The sequence below is a fragment of the Colletotrichum fioriniae genome, assembly GCF_027942845.1.
Source record: "Colletotrichum fioriniae strain IMI 355084 chromosome Unknown scaffold_1, whole genome shotgun sequence".
Taxonomy (NCBI): Eukaryota; Fungi; Ascomycota; class Sordariomycetes; order Glomerellales; family Glomerellaceae; genus Colletotrichum; species Colletotrichum fioriniae.
The window spans coordinates 2,095,316-2,111,922 of record NW_027076837.1 but is presented as its reverse complement, the minus strand read 5'-3'; the positions used below and the strand labels follow the sequence as shown (position 1 = coordinate 2,111,922).

Below are 16,607 nucleotides of genomic sequence, written 5' to 3'. Positions count from 1 at the left end.
CTGGAGATCGGTTATTACATCTTGGCTGATGAGAATCGTGTTTATCTAGTCTGCCTTTTAACTTTCGGAGAAAGTGAGGACGAGGTCACCTCAACACGGCTCGTCTTAGAGTAAGGTAACGTTGTCTGCCAACTTATTAGACTTCAAGGAAAACATCCAGGTACCCGGAGAAACACAGTTACTGTGATCCAGTTGATGGCAATTAGGGCCCTGTAAGGCCAGGGGAAATATTGGTATCTCAGTTTCTTCATTAACACAACCAAGTATTGATCTGACTACAGGCTAGCCTCATCAACTCCAGGGCGAGGCCTCATCACATCCAGTCCTCTATGCTGTTCCTAACGCCGTCCACCGAGTCCAGTCCAAAGGTCGACTGCCACTCCAAAGTTTTACCTCCCAAAACCGAGAACCCAGGATACCTAAACATGTACCAGTGCTAGTCGTAACATATTGACAATCATCCCATTTTCCTCAGCCGGGTGAGCTGAATACCTTATTCCTCCTCGACCTCTTCGTCCCACTGCGACTTCTCTCTCTTCATCAGATCAGCCATGACAGGAGCCTTGAAGATGGAGGATTCGGGATCCGAGCCACGCGGCACCTTGCCAAGGCTTTCGTCGTCGAATACAGATCCAATGGTATCGATCCAGCGCTTCCGGCGCTCCATCAAGGTCTTCGTCATGTCGCCGATGCCTGGTCTTGCCATACCAGCCGCACCACCAACCGCGTGGCTACCGCCTCCAGCACCGCCAGGTCGCTTGTTCTTCTTGCTCTTGCCCATTGTACGGGTTCGCTTGAGATAGGCAGCCTGCACTTGCGTGTCGAGATCCTCCAGAATTGTTTGGTATTCTTGGTGCGCCATGCGCTCCTTGACGAGCTCCGTGAGTCGAGACTTGCGAGCGCCGTTGATGAGCATTTGCTCTCGAAGGCGGCCTTGCAGCAAGCGCAGTCGCGCTGCCACCTCATCGTCAAATGCGCCGTCGTATTCTGTCTCGAAATTACCTTCCTGGGGAAGGAAGCCAATATGCTTCAGTTCTTGCTTGATTCGTTCATCGACCTGTGTGTACTCCAGCTTTGGATGCGAAGCCTTCTTCCATGCTTCGGAGTTCGATTCGGGCATGAAAGATGCAGGCGGCACGGTCGGCGGGGCCTTATCATCGACGAAGCTCTGCTGCGTATCTCCATTTTCTCCGTTGACGCTGCCGCCATTCATGACAGTATCTCCGTTGGTGATACCGTTGGGTGCTTTCTCTTCGTCTGCCTGGGGTCGGTTCTCGGGTCGCATCGCTTGCATCAATCGCGACAACAAGGGGCCGACAGAGAGTTTATCGGTCTCGGCAACCTCGTCGTCCATGTTGTCAATCGCGCCACGAGCCTGGTTGGGTGCCAACTGTTCGCGCGCACCTTGAGGTTTGTCGAGTGCCATGGCGCCATCCTCCTCTTGCCAGATCTCAGTGTAGTGCTTCTTGCCTCTCTTAGGCATGTGGAAAGGCGTGACGCGATCACCACGCTCTCGAAGGAAGCCAAGGTCTTCCTCAGCAAAAGGCCTGAAGTAGGGTTCCATGTACGTCGAGAAGGTCGAAAAGCTGATCTGGTTCGTGGGCTTGGCACTACTAAAGTCCTTGTCGGGAGGATCGCCAGCGATGAGATCCGCCAGATCAGTCTTGGGGAAGACGGCGACAGAGAATATCTCCTTCAATTCGTCCTCTGGCATGCCTGGGTGTGTCGGGCGAATTTCGTAGACGGTCGGGTCGGGGAAGGTAGAGGGATCGTCGCCGAAGGTGTGCGCAGCGGGTTGGGCCTTTTTGGGCGGCGCGCCCTCATCTTCTGAACTCTCCTCTTCCTCCTCCTCCTCTTCGGCCTCTTCTTTTTTCTTCTTCTTCTCGTCGACTTCCATTGCTGATGGTGTTGCAGGCGCGACGGGTGACAGGGAAGAACTGGCCGAGTCGCGCGAAAGCTTTCGTGGTTTAGTGGATTCCCTAAGCGGGGATGATCGCTCTGTGGTAGCAGGCGAGGTCAGTACTCGAATTTAAATACGAGGAATCCAGGTTAGTCGTGCGGTGACGAGGTGAGCATTCGGTGAGCATCCTATGCCCCACGAACAAACCAAGAAAAAGCGTGAAAGAGCACTAGACCGCACAGGGCCAAAGAAGCGTAGTGACCTACCGACTCCCCCTTCCTGGGGTGGTGCCAGGGTATCGGCCGCCTTTCTCTTCTTCTTGTTGGTCTTGCCCGTCTTCTTGCCGTCCCCCTCGGCCTTCGCGGCGGGCTCAGCAGGCTCGTCGACGTCGACGTATTGCTTGCGCGTGCTGGCTAATATGCGCATACCCCTATCGCAGAAATTGCTCCGTCTGTCGATGGTTTCCTGCAGGCGCTGCAAGCGGGCAATCATGCCATCGAGACTCTTGGAGTCGGGCATGACGGCATTGGAGGCGCCTTGGTCTACGAGGTCATCGTAGTTGAGGTTACGGAACTGCTCGACACGTAGCTCGAGATATTCGGTGTCGACAGCTTCGATAGGGGGCAAGCTGGCGGAGGGCACGACGGAGCTCGGGGTCGTGTTGCGGCTGCGCTGTCGCATAGCACCGGGCCCGGCTTTCTTGCCGGTGCCCTTTTGGCTCGCAGCAGGCGGCATCGCGGTCAGCCTGTGATGGGCGCGCGCAGGTTTGGGATGGCTTTTGATGAGGTCGGATCTCGCGCGTCGTCCTTGTCGAGGGTTGAGATGGATCTGATATGTTGAAGTGAAGGTTGGGCCTTTGATGTCAAGCGTCAACTGAATGGCACTCGAGATCGCGCCGCCCTGTATCGGTAAGGTATGCCTAACCTGCTTACTGGATTGGTCACCGGTCGCGGAAGTATGGGTCGAATCGCCCGGGCTCGCCTGTTGTACGCACCCTGGGGTTACCCGCGGAAGTCTGGGGGAAGGTACATGTGGAAAGTGCTCCGTCAGCGCCAGAATGGGAAGGGCCTATGTATGTGAACCGGGTTCCTTACCTAAGGAAAGCACAAGGACCAGGTAGGCTTTAGTGACTTGACTCCATCAACTGCCATCTAACGAAACCGACGTCTTGCATCCCACCAAAAGGACCAACATCCGGTAACCCCCTTCCTTGGGTCATGAATTATTGGTCTATGGCCATGATGTGACTCCTCACTTTGCCATCTATGTGGTCCAGGTTGGATCCTCTCTGAAGCAAATCATCTTAATCGCCGTTACTCCCGGATGTTTGGGGAAATGGTATGCTCCCTTCTGACAGTTTAACACATAAGCAAATGGTCACGGGTAGGGAACAATGCTAACATCATGATATGCCATCCTAAATCACCAAGATCACAGGAATTAGCTAGAGCGGTACTTTAATTCCGAGGGAACATGAGTAAAGTTGGTAAAAAGCGTGAAAAATCAGAGCCTGCTCGACTAGGTTCACTGGAAAGATGTACGAATATGGTTCCCTTTCTAAGAGGTTGACAACTTCGATGGGTAGGAAGGTCAACCGTCTGCAAGAATCATGCTCGCCTTGCTCACTTGGATATGGCCTACTGGTCAATCCGATACCCAATCTCAGGCAAGTTTTTCAATGAAGGTACTCTATTCGAGGAGAAGGCGTCTTCCAGGTCTCACTTTCTCCGATAATGCAGCCTGTGAACGAATCTAGTCAATGAGTTCTCGTTCGTCGCTCAGACGCCTTTTGATGGCAGTTAAACTGGCTCTAGACTCGTTCTAGTTCTATGATTCGGGCCAGGCTTATGATGCTCCATGGTCTTGCGAGCAGACTACCCCGAAAAGCACTATCTCTAGGTGTGGTAGACCACGTTCAACAAACTACGATATGTACATCTATATGTATGCGTACGCTATAAAAGCTTCTAAGCTTTTAAGTATAGAATCAGATCTTTTGATCACTGTATCAATACATCCGTGGCCTTCTGGACGTGTTCTAATGCTGCTAGATAAGATTCTATGTGAGACACCAGCACAAGGCAGTTGCTCCCAGGAAGCGAAAGTGCAATGGGAATACTGTGCGATACAGACCTATCTGGCGATTAATACAGTGCATCTCCTTGGTGAGGACAAGTAAAAGCGCAGGGCCAACTTCACAGCTCTCACTCACTTCAAAGGGCAAGATTGTCCATCGCCAATTGCCGATGCCCATTCAATCCATCTGTCAAGCAACGTTATAAAACCTTCTCATTACACTTTTTAGCCTATTTGATCACGAATAGCAGCATCGGAAGTACTGCCACGGGCGGTGATATTACTTGTGTATTGAAGCGATGGCCAAAGACCTTCCCGTGGGCCAACAACAACGCGGGGACAGAACACACTACAGGGCAGATGGAATTGAGGCCCATGGCAAGGTTGACCTCTATGTGAGGAACATCAAGCGCTGCTCGCGAGTCCAAAAGGAAGCCAATAACGGCCAGCGCGACTACGCGTTTGTCGATTGCTTTAGGAAAACCGGCTATAACGTCTAGCTGAGTCGGTAGTGCCCAAGAGCGGAACTCAAAATCCCCTCTTCAATGACCTTCGGATGGCCATCAAAGTAGCATGAGCTCCACCAGAGATTAGGGATTCTCGCGGGATGAGAATGTTGATGAGCTCCTGAGGGGCGGTCGATGGGGCCATGTGCTCTCACACGCTTCTCTCATTGGCATCGTATCCTACTCACCCAACCCCAGACAATCTGTGGTCTGCACGTACCGATACACTACGTTGCGATTTATGCATGGTAGCAAGTATTTTCCTAGTTTGGTTCGAATGGATGATCTGTCGTCCAACGGTTGAGTGGCTTCGAAGCCAACTCGGAAAGGTAGCATTCATTCCCATGAGCTTTGTCCACTGTAATCATCCACATTATGACACTCACATAGTAATCACTCGTTTGGCTTCACTTTGAATAATCGTCATGAACATGTACCTCCTCGAACGTTGAACAGGGTCAAAATTACGTCTAACGGGTTGAATTCCCAAGTAATTGGCTTCTAGGTGTCATATTCGCTGATGAGAACACTGAAGCCTTCATCACTGGCAATGCATGGGAGTTCAAGGTGAAGGCGATGTCATCGTCCCACGCATTACAGACCCAACACCCCATGTGAATGGAAGCAGAAGGACTGGTATGTCTCGCAACCTCCCGTGCCATTAAACTAACAGAGGATTGGCGCAGGCGTGTTGGCTCTGGCGGATTCCATTCTACAAGCACAAGAGGCTGATGTCCAGATGGTTTGCCCATGTGCTCTGGCCATTGGTCGACACGACTTGGCCCACAGGCGCTGGCATGGGCAACCCGTGTTTTACCTCACCCACGCGGCCGCGCTAGGAGCTCGACAACGAGCTGGCGGGGTTGGTTCAATTGAGAAGCTCTTGGTGGGGTTCTCCCTCTTTCAGGGTCCTAGGTCTCAACCACGATCTTCTCCTGAACACTGCGGTTATGGTATCAGCGTTTCGTTGCACGCTTCGAGAGCAGCTAACGTAGATGCTACCTCACCATCCGGCGTATTGATTAACGCTATCCAATGTACACCATACAACATGTCCGGTCGAGTGACCATCGAAATAAAACGCAGCCGTTTTGTGTAGAAGTCTATATAGCGGTGCTGTCCATTTTCCAACACATAGCTGTTGCTTGATGCTCTACCTCACTGCTTCTTCAACGTATACGCTTTCTTTAACAATTCAACTTGCCAAGAGCCTCGGAACCGCTTCAACGCAATCTTCTCTTAGCCTCGAGCAATGAGAGAATACCATGGCTTCTCTTGGTGGTAACATTTTACCCCTCGACCTTGATCTCAAGACTACCTTTGCTGGACTAAGTGCAGTAGCCCTCAGCGGCCTACTCTTTTCCAAGCTCCTTTCAAAGAATGACGCGGAAAGCCTAGAGACCCCCGGCCTCTTCAAGTCTTTCCTGCTCTTCTTTTACTCCTGCTTCATCAAGCCGCACAATGGCGACAAGAAGGGCAACCAGCAGGATGCCCTAGAAAGCTTCTATAAGAAGCAAGCCGGCGCGTATGATGCTACCAGGAAGGTCCTCCTGCAAGGCAGAGAGGACATGCTTGCGCTTGTTGCAGCACAGCTGAAGGCCAAAGGTCCCAAAAAGGGCAATAAGGCAAAGCGAGTCTGGGTTGATGTAAGTCGTCCTGACAGTCACACTGAACCTTTCGAAACTCGACTAATAATGAATAGGTTGGTGGAGGAACAGGATGGAACATTGAGGCTATGTCTAGCTTTGTCAATGTGCCCGAGTTCTTCACAAGCGTCTACCTCGTTGATTTCTCCCCGTCTCTATGCGAGGTCGCCCGACAGCGCTTCGAACGCCTTGGCTGGAACAATGTCAAGGTCGTTTGTGAGGACGCGAGGAAGTTCCGACTGGAAGATTATGAAAATGATCTCCCAAGTAATCGCATCCCTCCTCGCTCGCCTGTCCTGAGCTACTTCTCTCAGAAGCGTGCTGAGCACGGTGGCGCGGACCTCATCACCATGTCTTACAGCTTGTCCATGATTGTGAGTTATCTAAAGAAGTCTTCTTTGAAATGACTTTAACTAACGATCTGTCCAACAGCCTGACTACTACTCCGTTATCGAGTCCCTTACGTCGCTTCTGTCCCCCGATGGCGTCATGGGAGTCGTTGACTTCTACGTTCAGTCCAAGACCGACTTCTCCTTCCGCAACTTCACTGGTGGACTGGTTGGGCGTCACGTCAACTGGTTCTTGAGGACCTTTTGGCGCGCTTGGTTTGACCTTGACCGCGTTGGTCTCGAGGCTAGCCGCCGCGACTATCTCGAGTACAAGTTTGGCAGTGTCCTCAACATCAACACCCGTAACTACAGTCTCGGTCACATTCCTTACTACATCTGGGTTGGATGCCATAAGAAGCCCTTCTCTGCTACCAGTCTCCCGCATGAGATCATTGAGAAGATCGACGCCCTTGCTACAGAGTCGCCGTATCTGTTGCCTGCTAACGCGGGCGATGCTCTGACCCGCGCCATTGATCGATCGGCCCCCGAGATCCGTTCCAAGGCTTTCATGGCAGCCATCCAAAACTTGTCCGCAAGCCTACCGCTGCCCTCCTTCTTCTACCAGAACCACCACTGGCGCATCTACTACGATGATCAACTTCAGAAACACACTCAGTTCAACGATGAATACATCTACGCTTTTACATGGGAAGACTCGAGAGTAGACGAGCATCTTTTGAAGCTCGGCTCTGACGACGTGGTTCTGGCAATTACCAGCGCCGGCGACAACATCCTCTCCTACGCAATGCAGAGCCCTGCCAGAATCCATGCTGTCGACTTGAACCCTACCCAGAACCACCTCCTGGAGCTCAAGGTTGCGTCTTACACTGCTCTTCCCTACGAGGACTTCTGGAAGCTGTTCGGAGAAGGCAAGCATCCGGACTTCCGCTCGCTGCTCCTGAACAAGCTCTCCCCCCACCTTTCCAGCCGCGCATTTCAGTACTGGCTCAACAACGTCCACGTCTTCACCAACACAAAGGGCTACGGTCTCTACGACACCGGCGGCTCCCGCCATGCCATCCGCGTCTTCCGCTGGATTTCACGTGTCTTTGGTTGCCGCGCCGCCGTCAAGGAGCTCCTGTCTACGAAAACCCTCAACGAGCAGCGCGAGGTCTGGCGCACCAAGATCCGCCCCGCCCTGCTGTCCAAGCTCGTCTGCAAGCTTGTCGTCAGCCAGGAGAGCTTCCTCTGGGCGGCCCTCGGCGTCCCCAAGAACCAGCTGGCCATGATCGAGAACGATCACGCCGAGAGCGAGGCCGTCAAGGGACCCTCCCCAACCGCCCGCAAGGTCCGGTCCCACGCCATCTGGCGCTACATGGTCGACACCCTGGACCCCGTCGCCGAGCAGACGCACATCGCCGCCAACAACCCGTACTACCACGTCTGCATGACGGGCGACTTCACGAGGCGGTGCCACCCAGACTACCTGTCAGAAAAGGCCCACGCCAAGCTCTCGCGCGCCAATGCCTTTGACGGCCTGCGCATCCACACGGACGAGATTGACGAGGTCATCAACCGCATCACTCCCGGAACGCTGACCGTCGCCGTCATCATGGACAGCATGGACTGGTTCGACCCCGGCGCCCCGGCCGCGGCGGCGCAGATTACGAAGCTCAACCGCGCTCTCAAGATGGGCGGCCGGGTGCTGCTTCGCTCGTCGGCGCTGAGCCCTTGGTACGTCAAGGTTTTTGAGGCCCACGGCTTCTCGCCCAAGAGGGTCGGAGCTCGTACGGACGGAGCCTGCATTGATCGTGTCAACATGTATGCGTCGTGCTGGATCAACACCAAGGTTGAGAATCTTCCTCCACCGACCCCTGAGATGGACCAAATGGGAGGTTCTGAGATCACCAGTTTCTCCCTCTAAGTGTAGTACATCTGTGCCTCGGTGAGGAAGTGTGGTGAAGATAAGAGTAATGATTGACGGTAGGCTGGGTGTTGTGAGTACGGCCGTGTATTATGCGGCTGCGGATTGCTTAGGGTTGGTTCGAGATATGTGACCCGAATATGATTTAGCGTAAGATAAATTTTCTAAATAATGATACTTATCGGGATTCTTCAATCTTGACCGAATGAGCTTTTAGTCTGATGTTCGTAATTTCAACATTGGAACTTTGTTGTGAGAGACGTTTCGTCAGTTACAAGGAAGCTCCACCTCAACATGAGATTCAGACTCCTGGAGGTTTCGCTGACACACGTACGATCTATAAAAGAGATCTAAATCTCTAGCGAGTTGTCGTCCAAGTCACTTATTTAGTCCATTTTCTCCGTGGATTGCTTCCAACCTTACACACCGCATAGCAGTGATTTGACCTGCCTAAGATCGAACGCCTCATCCGTCTCGGATAAACATTTAAGCTCTGTCGTCCTCAAGCCGACTCACATATAACTTCACCTGCAGAACTGCCGCACCAGGTTCATTGACAAAGAATCCAATTTTGCCTAGACTGGTGATTATACACTTGCCGTCCCAATTCTAAACCCTGGCGCCCCCTGAATCACATACAGTAAGCCGACTTCAGCACCATTTTTCTGGTACTGGTATCCTAGCATGACGTCTCCGCCTCCCCTGTCGCATCCTCAATCGGATATTACTCCCAGATGACCAGCCTTTTATTTGCTGTTAAACAGGACAGAACGACAGCCCAACCCAATGTCTCCCCCAAATTAAGCCTTCCACAGACGCGCGACAGCCTCAGTGACACCGACGTCGCTGGTCTCAAACTCGTACAGGCCGAGGCCGACCAGCGCAGTGGCAACGTTGAGTCCCCACATGGTAGCCTTGCGCGACTTGGGGTAGTGCTTGGTGGGAACGTAGTCGATGATGATGTTCTGGAAGCCGGTGTGGGAGTGGATGAGGATCATGGCGCAGAGAACGGCGTCGGTCGTGGGGTTCAGGGAGCCGGCAGCGAAGGGGGCGATGGTAATGGGGACGAGGCCGGCGGCGAGGATACGGTCGAAGCTCCAGTGGTAGGAGCCGTGGGCGGGACTCGGGGAGGGACGGGGGCAGGGTCGTTCACTAGAGGTTATCACGAGTTAGGCTATCCTGCGTTTTTTCGAAGTTTTGACTTTCACATGGGTTTTCGTACCTCCACCCTGAATGACCTCTGCAGTGATAGATTAGCAATGGTTCAATTGTAAATGTATAGCATGCAAGGTGATTGCAACGTACGAGGACCGACGGGCAACAGATCCCTCTTGGCGGTTGTGTGGAAAGCGGCGACTCTTGACGAGTTCTTGACGAAGGCGGAACGGATCGGGGTGGCCTGGGCCATACGGGCCGCCGTGGCGGTTTGCCGGAGAAGAGCAGGGCGCACAATCGAAGCCATGGTGATCGCTGGTAGTTCACGGGCGGTGCAATTGGTATTCGCAGGTGGAGGGAGGCGGGATGTCGTCGTCTAGAGGCTTGGGAGTTGAGAAGGAGTGCTAGGCTCAGAGTGCCGGAATCGATGATGTCCACTTAGCCGAGGGTAGGCACAAGTTCCGGATCGCGAAGACGGGCGTCTGACATTGGAAGGGCTATGATTGGCTAATGGTACCCCGATGGCTCCACGTGATTTCGGTCGACGAAGAAAGTCGGCAAGGGCCGGCCATCGGGCCAACGTACATGCGCGACGAGTCTTATCGGCATTGCGATAAGGGAAATTTTTGGAGCTCGGAGTGGGATCAGTTGCGCGACAGCTCTGGGTGACCTGTGTCAGTCATTGTGGTAGCTGGCAGGGTTGGTTTTCAACATCCTCAGACTCCCGTCCAGTGCTGAACTTTCCCTTGCCGCTCTTTTTTCAATGCATTCATAGATATCTACATTGTAATCAACATCACACCTAGTCCATCATGTCGTCGACATTGGTGGCCCGCCTCCCCGAATTACGGCGGAACATTTGCGTTCGATGCGCCACGCTTCCAGTGGCCCATTTCAGACAAAACCAGGCGAGATGGGTATCACAGAAGGTTGTGGAGAAGCGCAAGACAGGAGAGGAGGAGTGGGCAAGACGCGCCACAGCAATTGAGCAGGGAGAAATTCAGAACATCTGGGATGTATTCGAGGAGCGAGGTTACGTCAAGGACGTCGCAGGGTGAGTCGAGACCACCCCCCTCTCCGTTGTCGCTCCTCGAGACAATGTTTGCTGACCTGACCAAACTCAAGGCGCACACCACAGGTCAAAGAACTCTTGCGGACCAAGCGAATAGGCGCATACGTCGGCGTCGATCCCACAGCGGCGTCCCTCCATGTTGGCCACCTGCTCCCCTTTATGCCCCTTTTCTGGATGTACCTCAACGGGTATACGGCCGTGTCGCTGGTCGGAGGCGCTACAGGCAGGATAGGCGACCCGACGGACCGATTGAAGACACGCGAGGTCATGGCGAACAGCGAGGTCTCGATGAATATCACAAAGATCCATTACCAGCTGAAGAAGATTTGGGCAAACGTGGAAGCCCTGGGGCGAAAATACGGCCACGAGGCGGACTGGGCGGCCAAGAGGCATCTCGTGAACAACAACATGTGGTGGCAGAGTTTGCCATTGTACGATGTCATGAAGAGACTGGGCCGATTCATGCGGATAGGGCCCATGCTCGGCCGCGATACGTGAGTTCTCACATAGGAGAATCCCACCCCACCCCTTTTTCGACGGAGTTGCTAACCCCCTGTCTAGAGTCAAGAACAAGATGGAAAAGGGCGACGGCATGTCTCTCGCAGAATTTACCTACCCCTTGATGCAAGGATGGGACTTTTGGCATCTGTACTCCAAGCTCGGCGTTCAGATGCAAATTGGAGGCTCAGATCAGTTCGGAAACATCGTAACGGGCATCGAGGCCGTCAAGACGATCCGCGCGTCCGAGGAGAACCCTAACATGCGCATGCCCGAGACCTGGAGAGACGACCCCATCGGCTTCACGGTGCCCCTCCTGACGGACAGCGCCGGCGCAAAGTTTGGCAAGAGCGCCGGCAACGCCGTCTGGCTCGACCCCTTTATGACAAGCGCCTTTGACCTCTACGGCTATTTCGCCAGGCGGTCCGACACCGAAGTTGAGAGGCTCCTCAAGCTCTTCACCTTCCTACCCACCGTCAGCATCGAGAAGCTCATGGTGGACCACGCAAGGAACCCGCCCGCGCGCGTCGCGCAGCACACCCTGGCCTTCGAGGTTCTCTCCCTCGTCCACGGCGCTGATGTCGCCATCAGGGAGCAGCAGCAACACCAGTTCATGTACAGCAAGGGATCCGGCACCCAATTCGCGGGCGCCTCGCCCGAGACGGCGGGACAGGACAACACCGTGGCCCCCTACAAGGCCGTGGAAGGCCACCCGACGACCCTCAACAACGCGCCCAAGATGGACATGCAGCTCCCCGAAAACCTCATCTACAACCAAGGCATCGCCCGCATCCTCTACGCCGCTGGTCTCGCCACCTCCGTCAGCGAGGGCCACCGCATCGCCCGCGCCCAGGGCGCCTACGTCGCAGCCGCGCCCGGCAAGGACATGCGCGGCCTCGTCCCAGGAAACCTCGACTGGACGCCCGTCAAGCTCTGGTACCCACAGGACGTGCCCAAGTTCCTCATTGACGGCCGTGTGCTCATCATCCGCAAGGGCAAGCACAACGTGCGCATCATCGAGGTCGTCAGCGACAAGGAGTGGCAGGACAGCGGCAAGGCGTACCCGGGCGAGCCCTTCAAGGGCAAGACGCGCGTGCTGATGCAGCAGCTCAAGGAGCTCGCCGCGGCCGAGGGCCGCAAGCTGTCGCGCCGCGAGCTGGAGCAGATGGTCAAGGAGAAGCTGGCCGCCGAGGAGGAGGAGGTGACCGTTGCGAATAATCCGGACATCAAGTTCCCCAAGAAGAGCGAGCGGCAGCAGGCGTTTGAGGAGGGCAAGTCGCGGGAGTAAATGAGAGGCTGTCACAGTCCTCGTATTTGAAATGTTTTGATGTATCACACCCGATACCATGTGCAAATATCTGTACAATGATCTGTACACTACCAAAAACTTAGAACAATGTAAAACCACCATGCTCATGACAATATTTTTCTCCCTCTCTCCCTCTCTTCCCAAAGTGAAACACGTCCTCAACGATAAAACACAGTCAAATCCCCGCTGGGCACCGGCAAAGCCTTGAGCTTCTCCATAATCTCTCCATCCGTAAGATTCTTTTCCGTAATAATCTGATCAAACGAGTGACACCCGTCCGTATACACCTGCAGCGCGTCCCCTCCCCCGCCACCAGCCCTGGGCCGCGCCTGGCCCGTCGCCAACCCCGCGAGGTACTGCTTGGACACGACGTACTTGTGCACGCGGTACAGGCACCCCTTGATGACGCCAAACTGCACCAGCCGCCTGACGTCCACGTACCGCAGCACATCGAACCCGGCCTCCTGGTGCGCGCGCAGCCACTCCATCACACTCTTCCCGACACAGAAGCTCGTCATGAGCTTGATGAGCATAAAGTTGCTCACGCGCTGCCGGGCGTGAATGCACACGTACGCCGCGCACTCGTCCACGATCCCATCCCGGTCCGCGACGAAGTCGTGGATTCCGGGGCGGGGCGCGTAGCAGCTGCCGAAGAAGAACATGTCGAGCAGCAGGACGGTATCGTAGTAGAGCAGGTGGCGCAAGGCCAGCGTGGCGAGGTCGAGCGAGACGTCGGCGAGCCAGGCGATGCGGCGGACGTCGTTTACGCCGTCAATGTGCGCGACGACCTTCTGCATCGTCAGGTCCCAGGTCTGGTCGACGATTTCGGCGAATTTCATCTTGGCGACGGGGACGTGCCAGCCGCGGACCTGCGGCGGGCTGGCGTGGTGCGGGAAGAGCTTCATGTTGATGGTGTTCGCGTCGTCTTTTTGGGCCCTCCGCGATCAGCGTTGTCCCAAGATATTGGCGACGCGCGCAGAACGGTGGAGAAAGAAAAAAAGGGAGAGAGAGAGAGAGAGAGAGAGAGAGTATAACTTACCAACAGGAATCATGCACTCGCCATAGTTATTCAAATCCTCCTTGACAATCTCCAACAAACTCTCAATCGGTCTCCTCTCCCTCATCCCAGCTACTCCTCCTCCTCCTCCTCCCTCTCCACCGCTACCCTCCTGGCTCAAATACTCATTCTGCTTCTCCATCTCCTTGAACGTTACCGCCAACCGCCGCACAACGGGCTCATACTGCGCCAAGTCCGCGTCGGCTTCCAGCACCAGCCCAAAGTTGAAGATGAACTCGTTGCGCTGATACTTTTGGTGCGGGATCAGCACGGGGAACCCCAGCACCGCGTACTTGCCCTCCGGGTCCTGCACCGTCATGTACCGGTTGAAAAACGCCTTGCGCGGCACAATGTACTCCTGCATCACCTCCCAATCGATGAGCGGCGGCTTCATCGCGGCCGTTGTGCCGGCGCCGGGGGACGGCGTGGTGATGCAGCCCGGCGGCGACTGGGCCACGATGTGCGGGCCTACAATCGTAGTGGTTAGTTTGAGTGATGTGTTGTTGAGTGAAGACCTTCCGCGCAGCTGAAATGAGCGAGCGCATTGCGGCCCCTTGCAAAAAAAATAAAAATAAAAATACGAGTACATACCCTCCTTGGGAAAGAATCTAGCATAGAAGATTCCTTGAATCATTTTCGCTACATCTTATCCGAACACGCTGTTGTGGGAGAAGGCTGACAGATTCAAGCCATGAACCGTGGTTTGTGGTTGGTAGTGAGCTGAGTTTCTTAGCCTGTAGACGCTACGGCGCCGATTTCTGGGCCGGCACACCTCAATCACCCGGCGCCGGTCTAAGCCGGATCGCGCCGGAGCTTGGGAACGACCATTCAATCAAGCCACCACTTTTAAATCAAGTGTGATACAAGGAGTTTGCTTGACCAGGATTAATAACAAACGCTCTCCGTGTTTCTAATTCCATCAATAACAAGGCTTCACGTGGTCTCCTTAGTCACGAAAGGATCCAAGAAATTGGGTTGTGAACTCTCATAAACATCATGCCTGGTTAATTTCCATATCGCCTCGGAAACTGCCAGAACCAAAGTGCGTGACAACTAGGTATGGTATGTACTTCCCTCCGTATCCTGTTCACAGGCCATTAAGTCATGCGTCCTCTTGAGACGCTTCCTGCTACCACTCTGCTCTCTCTCTCTTTCTTTCGCTCTCTACCCCACGATCATGTATTTCAAGTCATAATCAACCACTCAAGAGATGCTCAATCGCGCCTTGCACGCTGCCACCGCTGCGACGCAGAGCGGCTACATTCCTATCGAAGTCGAAAAAGCCCATATCGTTGAGTTGGCGCAGTTGCTCGGCATAACGCTCCTCAGGAGGACGGTTGTCTGGGGGAGCCGGAGAGCCTCCACCAGCACCGCCGCCTGCACCGAGACCCCACATGCTCATCATCTGCTGCATCATCTCTGGGTTGATCTGACCAAAAGGGGAGGCGCCAAAGGGGTTTGCGGGTGCCTGGCCTTGGCCTTGACCCTGAGCTTGGCCCTGAGCTGCGTAAGGAGGAGGGGCGAACAGAGCAGCAAAGGGGTTGGCCGGGGGTGGACTCGTTGTAGAGTTTGTGCCCTGTCCACCCGCTGCAGCGCCTGTCGTTCCAGTAGCTCCGGCACCAGCTGTAGTCTGGGCATTATCGCCAGTCGCCGCGCCTGCACCAGGAGCTGCACCTTGAGCACCGGGTTGCTGAGGCGCAAACGGACTACCAGGGCCAAAGAGCGCACTGAGATCACCTAGTCCCTCCATGCCCATTCCACCGGCGCCGCTACCAAAGCCCGGGAAACCCGCGGGGAAGCCAAATGGGTTGGGGGGCTGACCCGTGTTGCCGCCAGCAGCCGCAGCTTCGGCAGGAGTAGTGTCGGTGGCACCAGGCGCAGGGAACGCAGCGTTGCCGCCTCCGCCGGCCATGTTGCGCTGCATTCTCATGACATTGCGAAGCATGTCTGGGTTGGTCATCATCTGGCGCATGAATGGCGACTGGATAATCTCTCGTGCGTTGGGGACATTGCGCAGGTGGGGGTTGCTCTGAATCATGTAGTTGATGAAGTCGGGGTTGTCGAGGGCAGCGTTCATGGTCTGGAGCATGGAAGGATCGGAGAGCATCTGGGCCAACTGGTCGTCGGATGGCGGGGCACCCATCTGGAAACGTAAGATTAGTTTATGCCGCGCAAGACTCGCCGCGGCACTCTAGGAAACTTACTCCTCCGTCAGCTCCAAATGTCTCGCGACTGGGCAGATTGATGTGTCCGGCGTATCTGGCTCCGGTGAGGCCAGCGAGAATGTTGTTGGCAGTGCCAGCGGCCATGTTGGAGGGCACGGCGGGTGCGGCAGGCGTGGAGGCTGAAGCTGCGGGCTGAGGAGCTGGGTTGCTGGCTGCGCTCTTCACCATGTGGATGGTGTTGTTGGGCTTGATCTTGTAGGTGGCGAGTGTGTCGTCGTTCTTCATTACGCGACCAGAGTAGATAAGACGCTGGCGCTCGACGGGAACGTTCTCGAAGTCTTCGCCGGCCAATTTGGTCTTGAGGTCGAGTACGGAGGCAGATTCAGACATGGTGATGGTGTGGTTGCTATCCTGGCCCGTCTTCACCTTGAAGGTGACCTGGGCATCGGCGGTGCCCTCTGCGTTGTCGGCCATGACCTCGTGTGTTGCGGGTTCGTGGGCGCGATCGGTGGAGGTGCTTGGTAGTCAGGCAACGTATGGATGTGTACCTAGTATATGACGGCGACTCGGTCTTGTAAAGGCCTGAGAATGGCTCGGAGTGGTGGTGGAGAGGCAAAGATGTGAGGTGTTGGAGGGGAAAGAAAGAAGTTGTTGGGAATATGTGGACAAGACGACCGAATGCGAGGTCAAGCTGGGGCAAGGTGGAAGTCACTTAGGCAGGTAGAATAAGGTAGGTGGCCGGAGGGGAGCTGCGCAGGATTGGGTGTTTGTGTCGTTGGTGACGGTAGGTGGGCTCCAATGATGGATGGCGTCGGGGAGGGGCAGCAGCCAGCAGCCAGCAGCAGCACTGGAGGCGATGAGGTGCCCAGAAGCAAGCATGGGCCAGTTCTACGAGGTGCGGTGGAACGGACACCTTACGCAATGGAGCGGGAGGGTGAGATAACTACGGTTAGCGCTGGACCGTGCCCAC

General features: G+C 55.0%; 6 protein-coding genes across 6 annotated transcripts; 2 read left to right on the top strand and 4 right to left on the bottom strand.

Annotated features, from left to right (window-relative positions):
• Positions 1 to 493: 493 nt before the first annotated feature.
• Positions 494 to 2,635, bottom strand: NGG1 (Transcriptional regulator; the record flags this gene model as incomplete). The annotated part of the gene is made up of 2 exons (XM_053193347.2): positions 494 to 1,998; positions 2,167 to 2,635. 2 exons carry the CDS (start codon positions 2,633 to 2,635, stop codon positions 494 to 496), a joined length of 1,974 nt encoding a protein of 657 aa, XP_053049064.1.
• A 3,112-nt stretch (positions 2,636 to 5,747) lies between these two features.
• Positions 5,748 to 8,381, top strand: N0V96_000558 (uncharacterized protein; the record flags this gene model as incomplete). The annotated part of the gene is made up of 3 exons (XM_053193348.2): positions 5,748 to 6,128; positions 6,185 to 6,502; positions 6,561 to 8,381. 3 exons carry the CDS (start codon positions 5,748 to 5,750, stop codon positions 8,379 to 8,381), a joined length of 2,520 nt encoding a protein of 839 aa, XP_053049065.2.
• Positions 8,382 to 9,181: 800 nt separating this feature from the next.
• On the bottom strand, positions 9,182 to 9,843 carry SDH4 (membrane anchor subunit of succinate dehydrogenase, Sdh4; the record flags this gene model as incomplete). Its single annotated transcript, XM_065755969.1, has 3 exons — positions 9,182 to 9,533; positions 9,604 to 9,610; positions 9,687 to 9,843. The coding sequence occupies 3 exons, from the start codon at positions 9,841 to 9,843 to the stop codon at positions 9,182 to 9,184; spliced, it is 516 nt and encodes a 171-aa protein (XP_065615209.1).
• A 505-nt stretch (positions 9,844 to 10,348) lies between these two features.
• On the top strand, positions 10,349 to 12,394 carry MSY1 (tyrosyl-tRNA synthetase; the record flags this gene model as incomplete). The annotated part of the gene is made up of 3 exons (XM_053193350.2): positions 10,349 to 10,590; positions 10,662 to 11,102; positions 11,170 to 12,394. 3 exons carry the CDS (start codon positions 10,349 to 10,351, stop codon positions 12,392 to 12,394), a joined length of 1,908 nt encoding a protein of 635 aa, XP_053049067.2.
• Positions 12,395 to 12,573: 179 nt separating this feature from the next.
• Positions 12,574 to 14,106, bottom strand: NPR2 (Nitrogen permease regulator 2; the record flags this gene model as incomplete). The annotated part of the gene is made up of 3 exons (XM_053193351.2): positions 12,574 to 13,340; positions 13,455 to 13,940; positions 14,064 to 14,106. 3 exons carry the CDS (start codon positions 14,104 to 14,106, stop codon positions 12,574 to 12,576), a joined length of 1,296 nt encoding a protein of 431 aa, XP_053049068.1.
• Positions 14,107 to 14,667: 561 nt separating this feature from the next.
• N0V96_000554 (uncharacterized protein) lies at positions 14,668 to 16,111 on the bottom strand (the record flags this gene model as incomplete). The annotated part of the gene is made up of 2 exons (XM_053193352.2): positions 14,668 to 15,615; positions 15,677 to 16,111. The coding sequence occupies 2 exons, from the start codon at positions 16,109 to 16,111 to the stop codon at positions 14,668 to 14,670; spliced, it is 1,383 nt and encodes a 460-aa protein (XP_053049069.1).
• Positions 16,112 to 16,607: the final 496 nt, after the last annotated feature.